Genomic DNA, 26,405 nt, shown 5'->3' on the forward strand with positions numbered 1-26,405 from the left:
CACAATCTCAATTAGAAGAAAAACAAAAAAATATTTAACACAGAAGCACATAAAAGCATCTTTCAAATTTAACAACCGCATTCATTGCTTACTTATATTTTTTGTTTAAATCAACCCATATGGGATCGAAATATATGATGTCCTGTGAATGAATGACAAGGTATACATCAACTCTAGTGTAGATTCGCGTGTTTGACGTCAGAATGTAAACGTCACACAGGAAGAGATATAAAATAATTGTATCGTTCAAAGTATTTTCAAAATTATGATAAAACAATAACATAAAGGCATGATGTTTGAAAGTACGAAGCTAGGTCATGTGTACCAAAGAACACAAAATGCCACACGAACAAAACTCACCAGCAAAAATGAAAGATAATACAAACAACAGATTGACGGGATGTAGAAGTAACAAGCCACGTCAAATGGATATCACCGAAAACAGACCAAAAGTAATATTAGCTATAGAACAAAGATAAATAAAAGAACAATATAACACGTTATTAAGATGATTAACGACGCCAGTACGCAGAATCTATACATCAAGACCATCATGTATTATTTGTGAAGTTGATGCAGAATAGTTATCAACAAGTTCTTTGTACAAAGATGACTGTGTATGTCAAATTCGAGGTATAAATCCAAATATGAGGCGGATGAGACGTGTCTGTTATTTCTTTAATTTCTAGTTCCAGGAGATATATTAATGGAACCCAATCATAAAAGTTTGGATTGTTAATGGAAAGAGAACCATCAATATATCTGAAAGTGAAATTAATTACAAGTGTCTGAAGGAACTCCGATTTATATGAAAATATGAAATGATCAGTAAGGAGAGGCGCACAGTTCGTTCCCATAGGAATACCGACAATTTGTTGAAAAAGTCTACCTCGAAATTCAATGTTGTCGGTTAGAAACTTCAGCATACTAATCACGTGTTCCTCTGTGTATCATGTTTTACCCTTTTGTTTACTATTCCCAAAAGTTGTTTTATAATATCCCAAAGAAATAAATTAATAGTGTATGCTACTATTTTTATGTTGAGAGGCATTGTGGATTATTTCTTTCAGGCGATTTTTCAATTTCACATGGGGAATGATTGTATAAAGGGTTGAAAAATCCAAAATTTTGATAGAACTAATTTCAGAAATAGACCAAGATTTAAAATTATCCAGAAGTTCTTTAGAAATTTTAAGAATCCACATATGGTAAATACCACTACTGGTGTTTTAAAATTATCATTTGACCCGTTTACAGAAGATTTACATGACCTATGTCGATGATTTATGAATTTTGAGACATCTAGAGGATAAATAAATGACAATCACCAAACCACTATTAGTTGATTCCTAATCACTTGATATAACTTATAACCGTAGGAATAAAACGACAATTTCACAAGCAAGGGATCAGTTCACCCTTCCGCAGTACTTGAGCTCATCACCGTTTAGGTGGAGTTTGTTTTGCTTGGTCTTTTAGTTGTTTTTCGTGTTTGTTATGATCTTGACTGTAAACTTAACAAAAGTTTCAAAGTCGATAGAACATGACTGAGGGGAGGGGTCCAAATATTCTCTATTGAAATGAGATGTTCTTTTGATTGTACAACTGAAAACGAATTAACAATGACCTACCACTAATGGTTGCCCTTGAACTGACCTAACCACAAACTAATACATGATAACTAAGCAAAAATTTCATAGTTAATAGACCACGACTAAGGGGGCTAGGCCAAATTGTCTCCATGGAAATGAGATATGCCAATGCTGATACAACTGCATATCATATATCATTGATCTACCATTAATGGTTTCGCAGAAACTGACCTAATCACAAACTAATTCATGTAAAATAAGCAAAAGTTTCCAAGTCGATAGACCATGGCTAAGGGAGCAGGGCCAAATAATCTCTATAAATAGTAGAACATATAGGACAGAGAAACACACGAATAATAGATAACAAAAGGTACCAGGGTTATAATTTAGTATGCCAGACACGCATTTCCTCTACATATGACTCATCAGTGACACTCATATCAAAATATTTAGAAAGCCTAAAGTACTAAGTTGAAGAGCATTGAGAACCCATAATTCCAAAAAGTCGTGCCAAATACGTCTAAGGTAATCTATTCCAGAGATAAGAAAATCCTTAGTTTAACGAAAAAATATAAGTTTTGTAAACAGGAAATTTATAAAAATCACCACATAATTGATATGCATGTCAACACTGAAATGAGACGTGCCAAAGCTAATTCAACAGTATACCAAATATCATTGACCTACAACAAGGGGTTCACCACTAAACTAGTCCTAATCAGAAACTTATACATTGTTGACGACACTGACAACAGCATACCTGTGTCACTTTTTGATTCCATTGGATGTGTACTCATCGATATTTTAGTCTTAGATAAGTGCTGTTATTGGCTATGAACTAACTGTTGTACTGCAACACCACATTTCTAGTCTAGGGGATTGGTTTTGGATCAGCAAACTTTTTGTAACCTTCCACATTCTGTATGTGCCTGTCCAAAGCCTGCAATCTAGTGGTTTGTTGCTGTATATTATATTGGTTTTTCGTTTGTTGTGTATATAAACAGGCCACTAGTTTTCCTGATTGAAATGTTTCATTTTTGTCATTTCAAGCCTTTTATATCATACTATGACCTTTTGTTGTTAATTTTACCCTCATTTGGTTTCTGGTTTTCTTAAAGGCAATGATACCACATCTTTATATTTCTATATGGCAATTTATTAAGGCCCTTTAACAAGCCTAATCTGCCATTGTAAAAATAAATCTATTTGCATTAAAATAGAGATCTTGACACACTGAACATTTTTGCACATTTCATTATTTTGTTTTACCTTTTCAAAATATAGACATTTAATGCATCATACACTTCAGTTATTTCAGAACAGACACTAAGTGATGGATAAAGCTCACATGGCCTTTAAGCTAATCATGGAAATAATTGATCCCGCTGTTTATAATACTAATTTTAAGTCAGTGAAGCTGTTGTGTTGTTATAGAAATATTTAACCCATATAACTATTTCAGCTAATGCCAATTTGCTATATTCTTATTTCTTAAATACTGAAATTATTCATGGGACTCAAAAAATAAAAATAACCAAGAATATATTTACAAATTGTGTAGTTAATATATGAATGGTACAGTTCTTATCACAGTAATTCATAATAAATATAAATGTCAAAACACACCATCCATCAATAACTATTTCATAAATTGGCAGCTATAAATATTTTGAGACATGATTTTCATGAAAGTATTTCTATCTTTTGTAATTATCTCAAGATGGTAATACATTTGGAAGTTCTACACAAATCAGATGTTTATGTTTAATAAATCATACAGTTAAAACACTGTATACAAAACGTTATATTGCACTATTTCATATGACAGCACCGATTGTAATTACTTAGCTATATACTTGCTGAGATAATTAGAATTTAATTGAGCTTCCCATTGTCATAAAAAATGTTAAGCAGCTTGTTACAAAAACTCAAAATATTACTAAAATTTCTTTAAATACATATGAACAAATGGTTCGAAACTGCAATATTCATAAATCTAGATGTCTTTATCATTGCAATCACAAAACTACTTGCTGGTCTGATATTTGACAATGTTCTAAGATTTCTATTTAAATCTATGGAATAGCACTTGATATAAGTTTGTCCTCTTTGGAGTCACCATCATGATTACATGACAGGGTTAATAGCCAGTCAGTAACTTCAGATAAATCACAGTCAATCTCTGTACCGTCTAAACTTTCTGTTATACACTGTATACAGTAGGATAGGTTTTCTAAACACTTCTAAAACACATGAAAAAAACATAATAAGAAGACATTTAATACTAAGCAATTTCAAAACTGTGATCAATCTTTATTTGGCACTGTGTGTTCTCCCTTTCTGATATGTTTTTTGGGTTCTTAGTGCATATTTAAAGAGTCAAGCCTTTTCCAACTACTTTTTATACCTTGTTCAGCACTGTACCATGTTATGCCAGACTGTTTAACCTTTAAAAACAAATGAACTCTGCCACATTTTTTTTTTATATTTTAGTGTTTTAGCACAATCTCTTAAATTTGTGAAGGTTAGGGCTTTCTCAGTCTACTTTTTGGTTTGATTTTTCCTTATTGTTGAAGGCTGTATGAGGCCCGTACCATACAACAAGTCAGACCAAAACATAATACAAAATGTGCACAATAGAATTATGTTATAGAGTTGGGTGATCATTTTCGCCATATCTTTCCATGTTTTCTTCAGTTTATGTTCAGGTCTTTATGTTTTTGAAGTATACTGATATTTCTATATAAAGATAACTTCAAATGCAAAATATTCTTAGCTTGAAAACATACTGTGGATTCATTTATTTTCGTGGGTACCAATTTTCGTGGATTAAGAAACACTTGCATATTCGTGGATATTTAATTTCGTGGTTTTGCTGAAGTCTGCATACAAACCTTTAGAAAAATTATCATTCGTTGAATATTTAATTTCGTGGTTTTACTGTGCCCACGAAATCCACGAAAATTGGTATCCAACGAATAATAAAGAATCCACAGAATCTGTTTTGAGAAAAATCATCTGAAAATTTGGATTAAAGGGTGTATGAAATTTCCTATTTTTTTGTCAACAGGGGACACATATTCGCCGTTTTTACATACCTATTTAAAACCAAATAACTGCAGCTTTAAACAAATTTATCAAATAAATTTTATTATATACAAATAGCAGACATTTGAAAGGTGTAAAAAAAATGAAATTTAGGGCAATCAGTCAAAAAATTACTAAGGAATGATTCTTTGAAATCGTTTTTTTTTATTCAGGAAATTGGCTGAAAATCGTTGTCCATTTTTCGGTCCTTTGCCGTAAGTACCGAAATTTAGTCTCATTTTCAAAAATAATCATATTTGTTATAAAAATATAATTTAATGGCATATTTCTTCCATTTCAACCATCCTTTTAGTTTTTACACCTCAAAATCATAAAACGGCGAAATTGTGTCCACGGCGAATATGAGCGCCCCACTCTACTGATTCTTTGAATGTAACATTAATATTTTCTAAGTAACATATATACTAGATCAAAACAACAAACACACAAACTACTTGACTGACACAATTATCAATATACATCCCAACTCTCTTCTGTACTGGACTCAGTCAAATTTGAAAAGTATATTCAAAAGAAAAACATCAATAAAAAGAGATGTTACACTGCCAGACAAATTATCAGACTCAGAGCTAATCTGTGTTTGCACAACCTTCAAATGCTGCATGCTACATTATGACGTTTATTTTAGTTTTTATTAACCTCCTGTACTCAAAGAGGGCATACTACGGACAAAACCAATGTAGTTAAGAAAGACATGAGAGTGTAAAAGAATAACATAAACAAAATACCTGATTATGAGAAATTAAACTAAGGAAACTTTTCTCTAAAACTTCAATTGTCAGTAGTTCTTCTTTCAGTAATGTTGCAAGTAAATGAGAATATTTTTTCCATGATTCCTGAAAAGAAAAAAACACAAATGAAACAAATTTGCAATAAACTTGAGAATGGAAATGGGGAATGTGTCAAAGAGACAACAACCCGACCATAGAAAAAACAACAGCAGAAGGTCACCAACAGGTCTTCAATGTAGTGAGAAATTCCGGCACCCGGAGGCATCCTTCAGCTGGCCCCTGAACAAATATATACTAGTTCAGTGATAATGAACGCCATACTAATTTCCAAATTGTATACAAGAAACTAAAATGCAAGTATTGTATAAGTCATCAGCAGGCTTAATTGATCTCAACAGTTATATTTCAATGTTCCTACATTTCAGCTCATACTCGGATAAAAACAACTGACTCAGTAAAGAAATTCAAATACAAAATTTATACAAACCGCTGGATTTTTAGAATCTTCCAGTAGCTGTACAATAAATGCACAGATACATCTGTTAAATGGAGTAACTGGTTTCAACTCTTGTTTCCATAGTGACATAAACATTTCTAACTGGAGCTCCTCCCATTTATCTGTATCATTTGCCACTGTAAAGTAGATATTTTAAGAGCTTTTACAATCATTGACAACAAATTTTTAACCTTAGTTTTTAGTTTATGAATATTCATTTAATATTCTCATAAAAACAAACTCATAATTTGTTTAAATGGTCAATTACCTCATTTGTACTTTTAGTATTTGAAATAAATTATTGTAATAATCTTTAATTGGTGTGACACTGTGTCCATGAAACAAAGCCTGGATCATTCAGTCTTCCACATTTTGACCAAAATCAAATGTTAATGCTGATGGTTTAACATCTAGTGGCAAATTATTTGCATATTTAGGATGAAGACATGTTACTGCAATATGAATATGAACCCTGCCTTAAACTAATGGGACACAGCAGATTTTTAATGTGCTAATTCACAGAAGTTTTTCACATTCCACATGAAGACATGTCACCCTAACCATATACATTATTCTTAATCTGAGCTGACCAGTCTTTCATTATACTACTAGATACTCTGTGCTTTGCGGAGAAGTAGTAAATATCTATTCTAAATTGTTTAGTTTAAAGTAGCCAATGATCAAACACACTTGCTCCTGCTTTCTAGGTGAGCAATCTAAGAATCTAGTACTATTTTAATATATCGAAACTTACCTAATGAAACTGCTAAATCAAATACCAGTCTTCCCAAACAGTTATATATACTTGGTATAACATCCTGTTGGAAAATATGGCAAAACAAATTAACATCAGGCTTGTCAGGTAGAAATATAAATATGGTAAGGAGAACAACCTGTAGTTAAGAGGTAGTAATGTAAATTCATTATGACAAATAACATTGGCCATAAACAACAAAATTCATAAATTCATTGATTCAAGCATCTCAAATGTGAGTTCCAATAGATATAGGAAGATGAGGTGTGAGTGCCAATGACACAACTCTCCATCCAAATAACAATTAAAAAAAAGTAAAACATTATAGGTCAATGTACGGCCTTCAACACAGAGCCTTACTCATTTTTTATAGCATCTTTATTGAAAAGAAATTACTGATTCACCCCCTTCCCTTAAAAAAAATAAAATACACATGAACTAAACTAAACACTCTATATGTGTGTTTTTATTAGCAATATGGTAAACTCTTAATCTTATATCTAAAAGGAATATATTAGTATTTATGAAGCATTAAATCCCATTATATGTATACCTGTCTATTGTTGATGATATCCTTGACCTCCATTAGTGTTAACGATACTTTATTCCATTCAACATGATGTCCTTTAACAAACAATTCTCTAACAACTTCCTAAAAATAAGAACGTCTTTCAGTGGAAGAATTTAATAATTGCCCAATGTGATAGCACAAGACTGACAACCATTCATATAATACACTGTTCATTATAAATAAATTGGGAGAGTATTTCAAAAACATACTGTTATCATGTTATCTTTTTTGTGCTTCCAAACTGATGTTTGTTTGAAATTCTTACTAAGGTACCATAAATGATATGACATCTAATTAGCTTGCAGACACAAATGGAGGACAATCATTTCTTTTTGGCTTTTGTACAAAAACTATCTGTACAACTAAGTTCACTGAATATACTGATCAAAATATTGAAGTGAAGTGGAGTTCATCCAGACATGCTCTAATATTTTTTTCCCCCCTATTTAATGTTAAAGAGTCCAACCAACAGTTTCATAAATTAATAAATTGAAAATACATTAATATATGAACAGAAGAGATATATATGCAATTTTTCTTACTGTAAAAATTAAAATTTAAAAAGAAAATCTTTCCATTCAATTAAATTCAAGAATTGATACAAGTTATAAAAGTTGAAGATCTTACTTTTAAATCAATTAATACTTCTGATGGATGTCTGACGTTATCATCATGTTGCTTAGCAACTGATATAAAATCTGGTTCCTTGACTGGTTCAACCTGACAGGACTCACTTGGGTTTGTGACTCTCTTGAGAATTTTATCATATTCTGTATGTAAATCATTCTGGTACATATCTGAAGAACAAATTAAAACATACAAAAATTCATCTTAAACATCTAACCCAAAAGTTATAACCTATTAAAATTAACAAATTCAGCCGCATGTACGTTTTTTTTTTAATTCACTGCAATATTCTACAAGAATAACTTTTATAAATTTAAGCAACAACTTACTTGCTGAAATCATCAATTTAAAATAATAATTTCAACCTAGTTTTTTTCCTTATTTTGATGTGTTTATTAACCCATTGATAGATTCTCTCCTTCACTACTTACTGGCTGTGATGTGTTTATTAACCCATTGATAGATTCTCTCCTTGGCTACTTACTCGCTGTGATGTGTTTATTTATCCATTGACTGATCCTCTCCTCAGCCAGTCTCCTAGAGATATCTACTGAGATAGCTATAACAGCTTTTGTTTGCTCCTCTGGTAGTAGTAATGGTATAATGGCTTCAACTTTGATTTTGCAAAACCTAAATTCGAAGGAATATACAGCCATAAAAATTTCTCATATAGAATCTATTTCAGTTGGTTTTCTTTTTCTTAAGTAGTCAGTCACTAAATAGATCCAAGTCTTAATCTTGTGTATATCTGCAGCAATTTTTTGGTTCATAGAAATTTTCCAGTCCCAATGCTTATGAAAATTTATCCCAATTTGATCATTGAACAATATTTTATACCTTCACTATATTTTCTTTGTTTGATCAAAAACCAAATGGGTGTATATCAATTACTGATAGTTCTTTAATACATTTAATTTTAATACTGTTGATAATTCTTTATTCATTTATACGAACCCACTTGCATCTTCAAATGTTACAGATTTAAGCTGGCTCACAGATTCCATTGAGAGTTTTACAATATCTTGCAGATGTTTATCCTGTAAAAAAGAATATAAAGATATTTGGGGTAAATTTTACTTTGACAACAACCCAAAAATAAAGACAAAACAATATTTATCTGGAAGTTTTCAATGAATGAACTCAAAATCGAATCATAACTTTCAAGGTGTTCTTAAATTTCTTTTTTTTAAGCAGATCAACCATTTGTTTTTAAAATGATCATGTAGTGGATTCATTAATATTTTGTGGACACCAATATTTAATAGTTTTGTGTGTAAAGACTAATCAAAACTTTAAATGTAGAACAGGAATAACTTTTCTTAAGGCTTGTTCTCAGATTTTGATTTAAACAGTAAAGAACCAATTATCTAAGAAAAATGCAAATTTTCCTGAATCTGTAAGAATTGAAAACAACAAAACTAAACGAATCCACAGTAACTGTAAATTTTCTAGAATTCTTGATTTTTGATTTTTTTTTAGTAATAATTGAGGCAGAGATTTAAAGAACAGTTATAAACTGACAATGGTCCTTTGGGTCAGATCCATTTTCATAAATTCATAAACAAAACAAACATTTTAATATTTTAGACAATTTACCTTAGCCTTGCTACTAGGCGAGCTACTAGCATAAGTTTCCATTAATTTCTGAAGTGCTATCCGACAGCTGGCTATGGATTTCTGTAAAGCAGCAGATCTAAATTTCTTTATAAAGTTTGATGCTGTTCTTTCTGCTACAAAGTCTACTATCCTCTTCATTGAGGCAGGATGGTTGTGGAAAAAGTTCTCTTCTAATTGAAGCTGTACAACAGATAATGATAGTAAGATTATATTTACATGTTCAAACAGATTTTATGAACTTCACAGGAGATATAAGTATTAAACAATTTTATACTTTTTTGTACACCATCACAGTTCAAAGGTGTCCACTGTAATCAGATATAAATATGATCTCATCTTATAATGAACACATTTACCAAAAGGTTTCTTCATAAATATATATGCAAATCAGTGCTAACAAAATCCTATCATTTCTGATCCATAACAAGTATAAAACGTATATCTGTAATACATTTGAAGTTACTATACATGTTTTACCTGTATCTGCCTATCAGTAACAGACTGTGGTGTCTCTGTTTCAGCAGACACTGGTGTAATTTTCCTAATGGTTGCTGTTTTATTACTGGTGCCTATTGCAAACTCTACTAATAATGTCTTTATTTCACCTATAAAACAAATGAAACATATAGCAAATTTTTTTTTTATTGTAGACAGTTACAATAAGATATTTAACAATCATAAGAATTGCAGGAATCTTGTCTTTATAAAACATCTTTTTACTAAATAATTTATAGATACTTAAGGTTACAAGACATACTCAGATGGACAAATAAAATGGTATATCATAAAAACTCAGTACCGTAGATACTCGCCTATTAGTCGATCCGACCATAAGTCGGATGCCCTTTTCAGCTCCAAATTTTGAGGATTTAGTCTTGACCCTCGTATAAGTCGGACAAAATTGGGACATTTTTTTTGGCAGCTTCAGGACAGTTACTGAAAGCCGGTAAAACCAATGCAAATACAGGAATTATATTTATTTTCTGCATGAATGTTTGTTTGATTTGAATTTAGTTGATGTTGATTTTGATAATTTATATAGCTGTTAATAATAAAGATGTATTTATTCCTGTTGTTTTGTTCAATGTTTGATTACAGATTAGCCATGTGTTGTTTACGTAATGCTTCAATGATTTTGTAGGGTATGACTAACAACCTATTGTTTGAGAAAAGCGAACATAAACCAATATAAACCTTAATTTTTTTTACATCCTTTTACATAGTTGGTACATTGTAATCTCGTTTACATTTTTGGTTCTTGGCTCTTTCTTTTGGGTTTATGCACAAACCATTTGACCATGAAAATCAATACACAAACCGGAAACAGTCGACAATTCAACACAAATTGTCAGAAAAAGGTTAACAGAGAACAAATAAAACCCAAAGACAGCATTGTAGTCATTTATTTTCGCCAAAAACTTTTAATTTAGGGATTTATGTAGGTTTGGTAATCACAAACGTAGTTTTGACCAGGAAATTCACTCCTGACCACTTTTCTCGAGCTTGGATTTTTCCTCTGGTCGCTAGATCTCGCTTATAAGTCGGGACCCCTCTCTGGGTTCTGAATTTTACTCCCAAACTTCCGACTTATAAGCGAGTATCTACGGTAATTGACAAGTTCCAAAAAATAATGTACTTGTTTCAGATATATACACATTTTCAAGTTTATGGGACTGAAAATCATGCATTTTTTAAAAGTGTTATCTACAACTTAACAAATTTTCAACCATAAAGCAGAAATGATACAGCAGGGTTTTTTAATGCATAACTGTACTTTAGGTCACACTGATAGTCTGAGATAAAACAAAGTGTCTAGAGCTATATGGTGTTTCAACTTTTATCTACTTATTTGAATAGTATAAATTTTATCACACCATCATGACTTCAATTCATTTGAATGAACCAGAACTATTGTTATTTGGATGGAGAGTTGTCTCATTGGCACTCACACCACATCTTCCTATATCTATTGCACATTAAGTACTGCAAAGTATATCCCAAATTCTTTTTCAAATGATCAAAAAAGTCCACGCTCAGTGTGTGACACCATTTAAAATAACACCATTTTATGAGAACTCACCAACATAAGGGCAACATGTGTAATATAATTTCTGGTCAATAAATCCCATGGCATCCTACAAATATAAATATATTTTGTCACTTGATGATTAATTTCAGTCCATAATTTTTCCCTCATAATATTACCTGCAAGGAATTTAATCAAACAAAAATTTGATCAAACCCTACAAATGAGAAGGTGCAATTACCATTTGATATTCTAGTTTAACCCAGGTGCATAACAGGTTTATGCATTGATATAGTAATCTGTTAAAAAAAATCCTTGTTTACTGAAAAACTTCGAAATGTTTAATCAGACTTTAAATGTCTTTATCTGATTATTTAATGACTCACACCAGCAGTGTTGACATTTTCTAGTATGTATGAAATGTAAAACTTACCAATGTTTGATCAGACTTCTTTGATGATTTACTCAGTATAGACTGAACACTTTCTGGTATGTCAGAGAAGAAATATCCTTCTGGTATCACAGCATTCTGTAAAAGAAAACACCAAATAAATAGTATTATCGCTCTTTTACAAAATTTTCCTTTCTCTGCAGAGTTCTTCTTCTCTTGTTACAGAAAGCCATCAACGTACTGATGTTTACTTTCCGGCGCATGCCTGGTAAATGTTTTTAAAATAAATTTATGTGAATAATTTTTGTCAAAACATAATTTATCAAAATATTTCTTGTTCAAAGTTTTGTCATATATTTTCGTATCATTTTTTGTTGTTGAGTGATATGAAATTTATAGCTAGAAACTAAGGGGGCATGTGGCGTTCCTAATGAAATTGACAACTTTGTCATAGGTAAAATAGTCATAAACAGATTATCATTGGTCATCTTAACTCAATTGCTTTTCTCACTTTCGCTGTATCGACTCAAGCAAGCGAGAAAAACCAATCTTGTTGAGATGATTATCAATAATCTATAACTATTGATAAGATGATGTTTTAATGCCACTTTCAGCACTATTGGCTGTTTCTTGGAGGTCAGTTCATATTGGAGGAGGAAGCTGAGAGTTCCCAGATAGAACCTGCAATAATTGGTAAGAAAACCAACAATCCTTATCAATTAAGGTTGGAGTTTGATTGCCTGCCAATTGCAGTGTACAAACTAACCACCTCAGTGTTGACAGATAGTGATACAGTAGTTTGACTGCTGAGACCACTCAGCCACCAAGACACTAAATAGTAATAAAATCCTTACATGTATTCAAAACAATTTTAAGGAAATCACTTTACTGTAAATTCAGAAATTAATGCGAGGTTTTTATCATTGCCAAAAATGCGACTGAGTTGTAAACGCAATAATTTAAACTCGCATTTTGAAATATTTTATATGAATTTAACAGGATTTTTCTAAAAATCGTAAAAATTAAAATCACATTTAAGCCTAAAATGACATAATCGCAATAATAAATGCACGCAATATTTTCTGAATTTACAGTATTACAATGATGCATGTTCTCTTGATCACATAAAAATAATAAGACCAGAATAAGACTCTAAATGATATTGAGATATGATGTCTTACCTCCAATAACCAGCTGATCATTGTAATGACTAGGATATGACTGTAATATGTATTACTACTGGTCATCTCTTCCCACATAAACCTAAAATATACACAATGTCATTACGGTCAGTCATTTATCGCTAAATTTACACAAAATATACTAGTATAATTGGTCTGTTTTTTCCAGATGTACTTTTATTATTCATGGTTGTCCCAGATTAGGGGAGGGTTGGGATCTTGTTGACATGTTTTACTCTGCCACATAGTTTATGAATGTGACTGTCTGTCCCAAGTCAGGAGCCTGTAATTCATAAGTTGTCATTGGTTGCTGTGTAACATTATTAATTTACATTTTTTTTTGGTACACTAATTAGGCTGTCAGTTTTCTCGTTTGAATTGTTTTATATTTAAGGGGCCTTTTAAACCCACTATGCAGTATGGACTTTGCTCATTGTTGAAAGACGTTTAGTGACCCTATAATTGTTAATGTTCTGTGTCAATTAGCCTCTTATGAAGAGTTGTCTCATTGCCCATCATTCCACATCTTCTTTTTCATATTTACAGGCATGTATTTCTGATTATCCTGTATATTTCCTTGTCACATAATTCTAACATTGTCTAAGAAAGAACATCTCTGACTTATTGACAAATTAAGTTTCCTGCCCTGAAAATAAATGAAGTATTTGCCATCAGATGTACAGTATACATTTTTTGTAAGACAAAAAATTTTATACATTTTTTGTAAAACGAAAAACTAACTTTATACCATATCTATAAAACTACCAACTTTTCAATACTGTGGATTTATTTATTTCCAAGGGTAACAAATTTCATGGATTGCTGAAAACTTGCATATTTATGGATATTTGATTTCGTGGTTTTGCCAATCTCTGTATAGAAAGCCTATTAAAAATAGGTTATTTGTTGAACATTTGATTCAGCTGTACCGACAAAACCCACGAAAATTGGTATCCAACAAAAAATAATTAACACAAATTAAAAAAATATTTTGAGCAGTTCTTAATTACATACATTGATAACATTAGTTACCTGTGTATAAATAATAGCATACAAAGTACAAGTTGATAATAGTCCAGATTTGGGGCCATTAAATCCATCATACTTAGGAACTCTACTACCCATGGAACTGTTAATGTTAGATGTTTCATGTAAACTGCAACACGTAAACATTCATGCAAATCTATTGGTGGATGTTCCTGAAATAAGAAAAAAAACCTTTCGTACAGATGAGAAATAAGGATGATTTTCAGTCTAAATTTTTCTGTTTTACCTAGTTAGGGATGAATCCAAGTCCTCCTGCATTCAAAGTCACCACATAACCATATATTCTAAGAGCTCTTTGGATTGCAAAGCATTTTTTGTCATAGTGTTAATTTAGATACAAATTCTTTATTTTCTACTGAATATTCAATTAAAATTACACACATTTTTTTTTAACTCTTTGTTGGATTGTTGTCTCTATTTTCATTCTCTATTACTAGTATATTGTAAAAGCATTACATCAAAAAGTCAAAGTTCTTTAAAGGTTTGATTATATACAACTTACATGTTTTCTGAGTGCCATATAGGCTGCTTCTGTGTCATCAGGTAGTTTAGATGTGTTCTTGTATGGTAGAAATGTCACAAAACCTAGAAACTTTCCTACCAGTTTTAATGTAAGTAAGATAGATATAAACTTCTCTTTCTGGTCCTGAAAAAAGCAATACATGAAGTATACATTAAGTTTTTTTTCTGTTTAAAAATTTATAAAAGGTTACTAAAATATTATTTTACAAAGTATGTAACAATTTTGTTCTCTTATCTCTATTTCTTTCTTCTCTTGATAGATACAAATTCTTGCATTCTAACCCTTTTCTCCCAAAATAGTGCTTGCATGTTAAATCTTTTAATAAGTATTTCTCTCTACACAATAAAACATTCTTTGTTAGTCTTGTATGATTTTGTTATTTCAGTTTCTCGTGTATAATTCATAGTTTAGTTTGACGTCCATTAACTAGTGTACATATTGATTTAGTAGCCAGCTGAAGGACTACGCCGAGAGGGAGTTTCTCACTGCATTGAAGATCCATTGGTGGCCTTTGACTGTTGTCAGCTCTAAGGTCAGGTTGTTGTCTCTTTGACACATTCCTCATTTCCATTTTCAATTTTAAGATCTTGTTTCAACATCATTATTTAATGTTAACATTACCTCATCAGATTCTTGCTCTGTTTCTGTTTCTTCTGACAAATTGGACTCAAAATCTGTACTGTTTAACTATAAAATAGATGTTGATGCAGTATATTTGATAAAATCATTTATGAAAAGTTTGTTACATTTCTGAATTTTTATCCATTATCTTTAACATTACATCTCTCATCAGGTAAATTTTAAACAAATGATTTCTTTAGTAACTTTAATTTCCAAATATATATCCTGAAACAATTTACTCATCCTACAAAGAAGATTTTCCCATTGAATATTGTGGAGAGGCTACTTATCTGTACCTCAGAAACTTTCCCTACAAAAGTATTGGTAAGATGCTGGTTAAACACAGGACATGATGCAGCTACAATGAATTTATGGAAGAATTCTTGACAACCAGGAAATGATGGTTCTGGACAAGGACCTCCAGAACTAGATGGCTTGATAAATCTTTCCTGTAATCTGAAAATAATTTACAATGTATCAGGTTAAAAGTCATCAGGCAAAAACATTCACAGCTAGTTTTTTGTATATTTTCCTTGATGTCTGGTAATTACTTGTTAGTGAATTGATATTTTTTTCATTGTCATTGGAGAAATTAAAATATGTGTTAGAAAAAAAAATTGTATAAGAAAAATAATTTGAATCATAATTTCCTGTCAATATGCACATCTACATAGTTTTTGTCCTTATTATCTACAAAGTTTCATGAAATTCATAGATGCCAACCCCCTTTTGACACAATCAGTAACAAACTATCAAATTTTCTGAATTTTTGAAAAGTTTTCAGTAATCCTTCATAAACGTGCATTTACCAATAAAAATTACTGACGAGTGGTTGCAAAGTGATGTGCACTAAAATTTGTCGTTTAACATGTTATCTGTAGTATGTATTCCATTCATTAATTGTTCAGATGTTTTTCATTTTGTCAAGGAGGAGTAGAGAAAGGGGGAAAAGCTAATTCATAAAATGCAAGTTTGCCTCTTCGGACCCAACAATAGGTTGATAACTCCTGAGAAACCGGAAGCATTACATAGGTGTTTTCTTAATACCGGACCAGGACGGAAAAGTCATGATGAAAATCTGCGTTTTACAAAATTGAACGGCGATGATTGGAAATCCATAACTATTCGACTTTGACCGTAATAGCGTAGTTTTTATCGCAAATTCAGAAAAACTATGGAAAAATCGTAATGGTTGGCATCTATGGAAATTATGTTTTGTGGTTTCAGAGGAGTTGGAATGAGCTGTTGCAGAAGTACATTGAAACAAATAATTTCAAAGGGGCCTAACTCCTAGAAAAAAAATTGAATCGTAATTTCCTGTCTACATAGCATGTTCTTATTTTCTGAAAAGGTTTCATGAAATTTTGTTTTGTGGTTTGAGAGGAGTGGCGATGACAAAGGGTTGCAGTAGTATATTGGGAAAATAAGTTCAAACGAGCCTAACTCCTAAAACTAGAGGCTCTAAAGAGCCTGTGTCGCTCACCTTGGTATATGTGAATATTAAACAAAGGAAACAGATGGATTCATGACAAAATTGTGTTTTGGTGATGGTGATGTGTTTGTAAATCTTACTTTACTAAACAGTCTTGCTGCTTACAATTATTTCTGTCTATAATGAACTTGGCACAGTGGTATCAGTGGAAAATGTTAATAAAAATTTACAAATTTTATGAAAATTGTTAAAAATTGACTATAAAGGACAACAACTCCTTAGGGGGTCAATTGACCATTTCGGTCATGTTGACTTATTTGTTAATCTTACTTTTCTGAACATTATTGCTGTTTACAGTTTATCTTTATCTATAATAATATTCAAGATAATAACCAAAAACAGCAAAATTTCCTTAAAATTACCGATTCATGGGCAGCAACCCAACAATGGGTTGTCAGATTCATCTGAAAAGTACAGGGCAGATAGATATTGATAAACAATTTAACCCCTTGCCCGATTTGCTCTTAATGCTTTGGTTTTTGAGTTGTAAGTCAAAAACTGCATTTTACCCCTATGTTCTATTTTTAGCCGTGGTTGCCAACTTGGTTGGTTGACCGAGTCACGCCACACATTTTTTAAACTAGATACCTCAAAGGTGATTGTTGCCAAGTTTGGATTAATTTGGCCCAATAGCATCAGAGGAGAAGATTTTTGTAAAAGATAACTAAGATTTACGAAAAATGGTTAAAAATTGACTATAAAGGGCAATAACTCCTAGAGGGGTCAACTGACCATTTCGGTCATGTTGACTTATTTGTAAATCTTACTTTGCTGAACATTATTGCTGTTTACAGTTTATCTCTATCTATAATAATATTCAAAAAAATAACCAAAAACAGCAAAATTTCCTTAAAATTACCAGTTCAGGGGCATCAACCCAACAACGGGTTGTCCGATTCATTTGAAAATATCAGGGCAGATAGATCTTGACCTGATAAAGAATTATACCCCCATGTCAGATTTGCTCTAAATGCTTTGGTTTTTGAGTTATAAGCCAAAAACTGCATTTTACCCCTATGTTCTATTTTTAGCCATGGCGACCATCTTGGTTGGTTTGGCGGGTCACGCCACACATTTTTGATTGTGGCCAAGTTTGGTTTAATTTGGCCCAGTAGTTTCAGAGGAGAAGATTTTTGTAAAAGCTAACGACGACGGACGACGACGCCGGACGCCGTACCCCAAGTGATGGGAAAAGCTCACTTGGCCCTTTGGGCCAGGTGAGCTAATCAAAGTGCTGGATAGCACCTCTGGAAAGTTTGCAACTTTAGCTGTGTATTATTCCAAAAAGGTTATAGACGTGTATTATTTCAAATATGTATTTCAACACAGCTTTGATGTATTAAACTAAACCATTGTCTCGTCAGTAATTATCAAAAATCTCTTTTTCATGTTTATCATAAAAAGTTTGGATATTTTCTCACGATTGCAACCTTAAACTGTCATGACTGTAGATCTAAAATAATGAAATATACATGCAGAAAGCTCTGTTAATTTCTTTAAGTACCCATGCCATGTCAACTTCAAGGGCCTGTGAATTAGTATTTTTCTATTGGTTTAAGTCCTTCATATTTGTTTTTAGTAAATTAACATGTAAGTTTTTGTTTGTTTGAATTGTTCCATATGTTTCATATCGGGGCCTGTTAAAGCTGTCTACATGTATATGGTACAAACGTTAACATTTCTCATTATTGACGACCTTTAGAGTGGCCTATAGTTATTAATACATTTTCATTCTTTGAACTCTTTTGGATAGCATTGGTTCTTTGCAAAAAATACTGCATCCTTACTTATAAATAAGACAGTTACAGTAACTTAAATCAATACAACTGTAAAGAAAGTGAATTTATATTAAAGGCTTTTATCAAAAATAGGGAACATGTCCATGGGACTCAAATGATGCCCTCGCTAGCATTAACGTTATAAACTCATGAACTGTAAATGTGACACTACCAAAATTTTCACTTGATCTGAATTATGGATTAATAAACACTGTGTATTCATTCTAATTATACAGTATTGTGCAATAGAATTGTAAGATCTTGACATTTGTTTTGTGTCAGAAACCAAAATGTTATGTCAACAATTTGATCGCAATCCAAATTCAGAGCTGTATCAAGCTTGAATGTTGTGTCCATACTTGTCCCAACTGTTCAGGGTTCGACTTCTGCGGTCGTATAAAGCTGTGCCCTGCAGAGCATCTGGTTTCATTTGTAACAAAGCACAACCCTAGAGCAGTAAAACTAAATCCACAAATTCAAACTTGATCAGTGTTTGTGGTAATGAGAATTGTGTATAAGTTTCATAACATTTGGTTAAGACAAACTATACTAATTAGAGAACATTTATCTGAAGCTTAAGTTTCCAGCAACTTTTCTTTTTGTAAAGTCGCATTAAACGCGAGAATGGTACAAGTTTAGTGTTACGCAACAAAAATTCAAACTTGACATGTGAATTGTGGTTATAAGCATTGCGTATCAGTTTCATACAATTTGGTTCAGGCAAACTAAAGTAAGAAAACAGAAACGAATTTTGGGATCTATACGGAGGTACTTATAAGTAAGGGAAGAATGTACATACTTACAGAAGAACAAGGATAAAAGTAAATACGGTGGGAGCATAACAACAGCAGTATGACCACATGATTAGAGTATTTGCATTATTCACGTATCAGGATACATGCACGGATCGACGTATACGTATCGGGTAGATTTGCTTACAATAATGATTTTACCCCGATCTCAATAAAATTTTAAGGCATTATGAAATATTTTCATCGGGACCAGCAAGCCTTAATTTATCCTTTCCTCATATAAGTGTTATACGATACGTCGATACGGATACGCCAGCAAATACTTGATTAATGCAAATGCTCTAATAAAAGGTTTATATATACGCTAGATTCATAATTTTGTTGTTGTAAGCCATTCGTTTGATATATTATGGTAATCATTGCCTCTGTGTTTGGATGACAAAGCAATTGAATTTCTATTAAAAAAGGGCATGCTATGCACATGTTTGTCTATAATCTATATAAATTTTGAGGTGAAATGCAGCCATTTAAGCCAGAGGGTACACATCATCATAATTTCAAGAACCTTAATCATTTCTACAGCACTTGTCTTAATACCCTGAGCTATGGTATTCAAGAAGTAGATCCTGAGCTATGGTATTCAAGAAGTAGATGCTGACCTGGTTGCTTTAAATATGTATGCTATATTATACGAATTTGCGATAATACACCAGAGGTGGTATGATGTAAATTATTGGAAGAAGACTGAAGAAGAATTGACGTTAGTCAATGTTTTTTCTGCTGTCAGTTTAATCCACTTGAGCATGCTGATTGAGTGAAGGCCCTTATATCCACATTGGAATGTATTTAAAAAAAGTTTTCAACTGATTTTTGGCATCAAAACCTTTGAAGTTTCGGTCGATGTTTAGACAAAAACAATGCATTTTAAAATTATTATTATTTTTTTATGAAATCCAGTACCGTATTTACATGTACTCGTCCATTACTGAGACATTAGACATATAATTATCGAGTATTTTATATTCTATCACTTGTGTTTTGTTATAAAATCATTATCACTTGTCAGTTATCCGACGGCTTGCACCTCATTCCCGATTTTTTCGATACTCTCAGGCTTTTACCACGTTTACGTATGTACATAATAAACAGGTAAAAGTAGAGCGGGAAATGCTCATTCATGAAATTTTCATGAATGAAACTGACGCAATCCGGCGTAGATTTCTTGTGATTTTCTCTTCAGCGTATGACAGATCCACGAAGTAGTGTTTGAGATACTCATTTTCAAAATGAAGTTAAATTCATCTGAATCATAAGTGAACATTCAAATTTTTTTTATTAAAGCTGTAATCTTTTCAGTCAAATGAGAAGTTACTCAAAATTTAAAAGAACCTTCCAAGAATCAGAATTCAAACACTAGTACTAGTACTAAATTATCTCGGATAAATGGCGATAATCTGTCACCATAAGTTTGAGGCCGATGGCTATGGAAAGTAGGCAATAGCAAGCTATAGCAAACTTTCCAAAAAATGAATTGTTATCTCCTGTCCATTGAAAAATCAGTGTAGTATGTCCTTAATATCTGAAAAGGTTTCAGAAAATTCTGTTGTATGGTTTTAGAGGAGTTGCGATGACAAACTGTTGCAGTAGAACATTAAAGTAAATTACTTCAAAGGGGCTAAACTCCTAGAAAAATAATTGAAATGCAATTTCCTGTCGTTATGCACAACTACATAGTATGTCCTTATTATCTAAAACAGTTTTGTGAAATTCTGTTGTGTGGTTTGAGAGGAGATGCAATGACAAGAAACAGGACTGACGGATGGACCAAAAACATTATACCCTCCGCAACCCATTGCTTGGGGTATAATAAGGTTTCATAACATTAACTTGATCTTTTTTAATGCAAAGGTTGGAAATCAAATGTATGTTTAAGATACCAAAAACTTGTCTATCATTTGTCTGATACCTTCCAGTTTACCTTTTAAATTTTTCAGGATTTGCTTGTTTTAGCTGACTAAGTAATAATATGTTATCTTCATCTCCTGACATCCTAATGCTACCATCTCCTTTACACATCTACAGTCAAAACATAAATAAGTGATAAACAAGTCTTAAAACATTCTCAGTTGCTTAGACTTCGCTTTTCAAATTACATATAGGAACAAAAAGTCATGTGGGGTAAACATCCATGAGACAGCAACCAAAATAAGTAAAGAGATTGAAAGTCTTTAACCTCATACACGCATAGAAATAATTTGCCATTTCAAAATCTAATGCATTCTGGGTAATATTTTCAAAAGTATACACCAAAATTTTGTGATTAGTTAAATTTGTTATAAATAATTGAATTTCAACCAAAGATGTAACAACTTTTTCCTTTTGGTGTAGGAACAGTAAGATTACCCATAGTACTTGAAAAAGGCAAATTGTTGTATAGCTAAATAAAATGTTTGTGCTTACATTCATTACTGAGTAAAACTAGAGTATATTTATGATTTCAAACACAACTGAAAAAAAACTTACACTAATGAGCTGTGACTGGAATAGTCTTGCAAAGTGTAGATGATTGGCTAATTCTGTTTTATAACTGACTAGAGCTCTAATTCTATCACCCATCTTCCCTGAGATTGTCCAGCCTGGGGTGTGATGATTTGTTTCCCACTCTCGTAGTAGTTCATAAAATGCATCTCTAGAAAATGATTAAATGCAAAATATAAAATCAAATTCTATTACAATTAAATTTGTATCATATCTTTACAGAAATTCAAACTTGAAACTACAATGTATGAAATATATTTGAGAATAAATAGTGTGTCTACATTTTACGCTTCCTTTTAAATTCTAACATAAATGCATACAGTTGAGAAGGTATTTATAGTTCTACTAGGAAATAAAGGCAGAAACTGAAAACAAAACAATATGTGACGAGTGAACCAACACCTTCTAACGGAAAAGCTGGTAGAGTAACCAAGATGGATACCGAAGTATGCTGCGGTTGTCTTAAAACCTCATGGAAATATAATATGTAGTGACAACAACATCTGGGTTACCGCAAGGTGATAGTTTTAATGAGTCGACATGTTTCCCCGCTAATGCAGCGTCATCAGGACAATATTACAGAGTTTACATGTTCATAAAGTGTATATAATGCGGTTGTATTAATTATGACGTAAAAGAATAAAAGTGAAAGTGAAAATGTAAAATAGTGTTCGTAATGTAGCAAGAATAAAAGTTAAGTTTCTAGTGGTAATATTGTAGAAATGATGGAAGTGGCTCATAAAATGTCAGTTCATTTCCAAATTGGACAACACCCCATTGGCCATCCCGTACCAATTCAACTGGCTTCGCTCCGAGGGAGGTACTGCTTCCATTGAAAACAAAACAGTTTAAATTTATGCATTTCAAGTTTTATATACAATAACGCATAAACCAAGTTTTTTTAAATACCTTTGCTTTTTAAATAAATGAAATGTTCTGTCATTAGGAAAGTTCTTCCTGTTGTCTGTTTCAGCTTGAAATGAAACACTTCCAATAGGTGACCTTGGGTATACAGGTCCACACTAAAAACAATACAATATTACTGAAGTTATTTGTCATGATCTTCAAAAATCATTTTGTAAATAGATCATTCTTTGGATTCATTATTATTCATGGAATATCATTTTTATTGATTTTGTGGGTACAGTTTAACAACAAATTAAAAATTGTCTGTTATCTTGTATGCAGGATATGGCAAAAACCATAAAATCAAATATACAAGAAAATTCAAGTTTTCATCAAAGCACAAAAATAATAAAATCCATAGTATAAACCTATTATTTATAGTTAAGAACTGTACATTCTGAAATTATTGCATGCATTCATTATTGCGATTTTTTCATTTAATACTAAAATGTGATTTTTATTTTTGCAATATTGAGAGAAATCCTTTTTAATTCATATAAAAAATTTCAAACTGAGTTTAAATTAGGGCTATTCCAGAAAAAAATTAATGGGAGGGGGGGGGGGAGGTGTTGGAAGGCAGTTTTAGTCAGCACCCGCCACCCAGACAATTGTAATTGAGAATTATAGTGCATTGTAGTGTGAAAAGTTGCTCCGATACCCATCACCCATGTATAATTTATACAATGTGCCTTCCAACCCCCCATCCATTTTTTTCTGGAATAGCCCTCATTTCAATTTTAACCCTGTCGATTTTGTGCTTTAATAAAAACATCCCAATAATTTCTGAATTTACAGTATCTGAATTTTAATCATTTATCAATGATTAATTTTTAATACTTCAAGCCTAAATTTCAGTGTATTTTGGTTTTTACCTTTGTTTATAAATATACTTTACCAAAAACACTTTTTATTCATACTGAAACATATGTTAACAAGAATGTGTCCACAGTACACGGATGCCCCACTTGCACTATCATTTTTTATGTTTAGTGGACCGTGAAATTGGAATAAATTCTCTAATTTGGCTTTAAAATTAGAATCATCTTATCAAAGGGAACATGTATACTAAGTTTCAAGTTGATTGGACTTCAACTTCATCAAAAACTACCTTGACCAAAAACTTTAACCTTAAGCGGGACAGTTGGACGAACAAACGGACAGACGAACGGACGCACAGACCAGAAAACATAATGCCCATCTACTATCGTAGGTGGGGCATAAAAAGACAACTTATAAGTAGAACTTACAAAATCTGCTGAATCCTTACAAAGATCTTTCAGTCTAGTTGCAAGTCTTGGTGAGAAAATAACAAGTCTCTGATTCTCTGCTAAAAGGCGTAATGTTCCTTTGTCTATATGCTGTAACATTCTGTAACCAAATTGAAAATTTTGATTTTTTTGTTATCAAGCATGAAAAGGACAAGACAAATTGAAAGTACAAATACATTGATAAAAATTAATAAAAGTTTCCTTGTGTCCTTTCTATTTTTAGTACAAAATAACCAATCTCAGTTTTGCAAGTTTTTAATTTACTAGCTTCAATTTTCAATCTGTATGGTCCGCATTGACTTTTTTTTATAAAATTTTGTATTTTGTTCATTTTTTCACTTCTGGGTTATCTAATTCACTGATTTAGGTGTAAAGTGAACACTAAGTTTTGAGGTGAAAATAAATTATGAGCAGTCAGTTTATCACACACAATTCAGATTTGCAACTGTACATTAGGAAAAACAATCAATAAAGTCAGGGCTGTTCCAGAAAATACTATGTCCCCCTCAGGGAAGGCAACTTTTTTTAATATTATGTGGGTGGTTGTAATTAAAATACCAAAATGCAAAGGGAGTGCTGTTCTAATTAAATTTTATTTCTGTGGGTGGTGGGGGTTAAAAAAAGTGCCGTCCCTGGGGGGGACATAGTATTTTCTGGAACAGCCCTCAGATTTTCTTTATATTTGGGAAAATATTGCTGCTTGATTAGTGAAAAATAAAATACTTAGCTTTTGTACTTACCCCAACTGATTTTCCAGAACTTTAACAGAAAAGTACACTGCATTATGTATGGAGGTAAAATAATTCTCATCAATTATATCTGTAAAGGTTATAAAGCATATAGTATCACGAAGAAAGTCACATTGATGGATATTGGATAAATAGTTTTCTGGTCCTAAATACGGATGAAATATTTGCCAGAGGACATTTAGCAAACATCAAATAAATAAGTTCTTCTATGAAACTATGAAAATTACAGACGATATGGTTTTAAGAATGTACAGTGACCTATACTTGTAAACTTCTATTTCATTTGGTCTCTGATGGAATTTTCTAATTGACAATCATACTAAGCCTTCTTATTCTATGTGTATATATATACCTTCCTGACATAAATCAAAATTGCAATACTGCTGTTGGGATGTACAATTATATGGCCACTTCCACTCTGGATTTTTGTTAGACATATTTCTATTTGTTCGCATCTGATAAGTTCAGCCTTTTTCAACTGATTTTTATAGTTTGTTCTTATGTTGTACTGTTACACCTTTGTCCCAGGTTAGGGGAAGGGTTGGATCTCGCTCACAGGTTTAATCCCATACCATTCTGTATGTATATGCCTATCAGAAGTCAGGAGCCTGTAATTCAGTGGTTGTCGCTTGATGCTGTGTTACATATTTGTTTTTTGTTAATTTTTTTTTACATAAAGTAGGCCATTGGTTTATGTTGTTAGAATTGTGTTCAATATTTTATTTCAGACCCTTTTAAAGCTGACTATGCCTTATTGGCTTTTCTATTTGTTGAGGGCCATTCAGTGACCTAAAGTGTTAATTTCTGTGTTTTTTTGGCCTTTTGAGTAGAGTTGTCTCATTGGCAATCATACCACATCTTCTTTTTTATATTGTATAAATTAAACAAACTTATACATAATAAAAGAACCACAGTAATTACCAGTAATATAAACTTACCATCAGTAAGGTCATTGATAAGGTCAAGGTCAGAACTTTTAGATGTCAACAATTGTATTATGAAATACAACTCAACTATAATGTTTGGCAATAAGTTTTCTGAAAAAATAAAGAAAAAATTCTTTCATCTTTGAATTTTTTTTTACACAGGATTGTCGGTACATTATGTAGATAATTTATCTTTATTACATTAATAACTATTTAAAAGAATTTAGCCATAATTCAAATAGTAAGACACAAAGTGTCAGGCAGCTAGAGCATTTATAATGTTTGAAAAAAACGAAACTTTTACTAGTATGAAAAACAATGCCTTGCCTGAAGTTTAAAGTATTTACAAAACAAACCTTTTAAGCATGAGGAATAAATATTGGCTAAAATATCTAGTTTTTCTGTGTGTGTGACCTTTGAGATCTCAGCCAATGGGACCTCTACAATACTACTTAATCTTTCTAGCCCTCCTGGTTTAGTTGGTGTCATAGGTACCAGTACATCAGTACCAAAATCCTTTAAAATCTTTTCTCTTTCTAATCTGTAAAATTCAGGAAAGTGAAGCAGTGGTATTGTAAACAATTTTAGAGAAATTATAAAATTGAGTTTTCTGTGTTTTTTATCCTTTCTTAACAATGTTTTGCTTGCCTTGAACATGTATTTACTTTCTCTGTATTGTTATAACACTCGTCAGAATAACATTTCACTGGT

At 31.9% G+C, this 26,405-nt stretch overlaps 1 protein-coding gene across 1 annotated transcript in view; it reads right to left on the reverse strand.

Annotated features, from left to right (window-relative positions):
- Positions 1–2,986: 2,986 nt before the first annotated feature.
- Positions 2,987–26,405, reverse strand: part of LOC134712201 (codanin-1-like) — a 41,935-nt gene continuing 18,516 nt past the window's right edge. The window contains exons 4-27 of the mRNA XM_063573518.1: positions 26,051–26,235; positions 25,707–25,805; positions 24,760–24,838; positions 23,999–24,119; positions 22,755–22,867; positions 21,831–21,996; positions 21,286–21,383; positions 15,582–15,741; positions 15,286–15,351; positions 14,644–14,787; positions 14,127–14,293; positions 13,095–13,176; positions 11,956–12,051; positions 11,577–11,631; positions 9,974–10,101; positions 9,476–9,676; positions 8,834–8,916; positions 8,364–8,509; positions 7,880–8,049; positions 7,235–7,333; positions 6,682–6,745; positions 5,919–6,064; positions 5,429–5,536; positions 2,987–3,835 (exon numbers count right to left, since the gene is read on the reverse strand). Coding sequence (XP_063429588.1) covers positions 3,668–3,835; positions 5,429–5,536; positions 5,919–6,064; positions 6,682–6,745; positions 7,235–7,333; positions 7,880–8,049; positions 8,364–8,509; positions 8,834–8,916; positions 9,476–9,676; positions 9,974–10,101; positions 11,577–11,631; positions 11,956–12,051; positions 13,095–13,176; positions 14,127–14,293; positions 14,644–14,787; positions 15,286–15,351; positions 15,582–15,741; positions 21,286–21,383; positions 21,831–21,996; positions 22,755–22,867; positions 23,999–24,119; positions 24,760–24,838; positions 25,707–25,805; positions 26,051–26,235 — 2,944 coding nt within the window. The 3' untranslated portion in view covers positions 2,987–3,667. The remainder of the gene's footprint in view (positions 3,836–5,428; positions 5,537–5,918; positions 6,065–6,681; positions 6,746–7,234; positions 7,334–7,879; positions 8,050–8,363; positions 8,510–8,833; positions 8,917–9,475; positions 9,677–9,973; positions 10,102–11,576; positions 11,632–11,955; positions 12,052–13,094; positions 13,177–14,126; positions 14,294–14,643; positions 14,788–15,285; positions 15,352–15,581; positions 15,742–21,285; positions 21,384–21,830; positions 21,997–22,754; positions 22,868–23,998; positions 24,120–24,759; positions 24,839–25,706; positions 25,806–26,050; positions 26,236–26,405) is intronic.

The sequence above is a fragment of the Mytilus trossulus genome, chromosome 3 (genome assembly GCF_036588685.1).
Source record: "Mytilus trossulus isolate FHL-02 chromosome 3, PNRI_Mtr1.1.1.hap1, whole genome shotgun sequence".
In the NCBI taxonomy this organism is placed as follows: Eukaryota; Metazoa; Mollusca; class Bivalvia; order Mytilida; family Mytilidae; genus Mytilus; species Mytilus trossulus.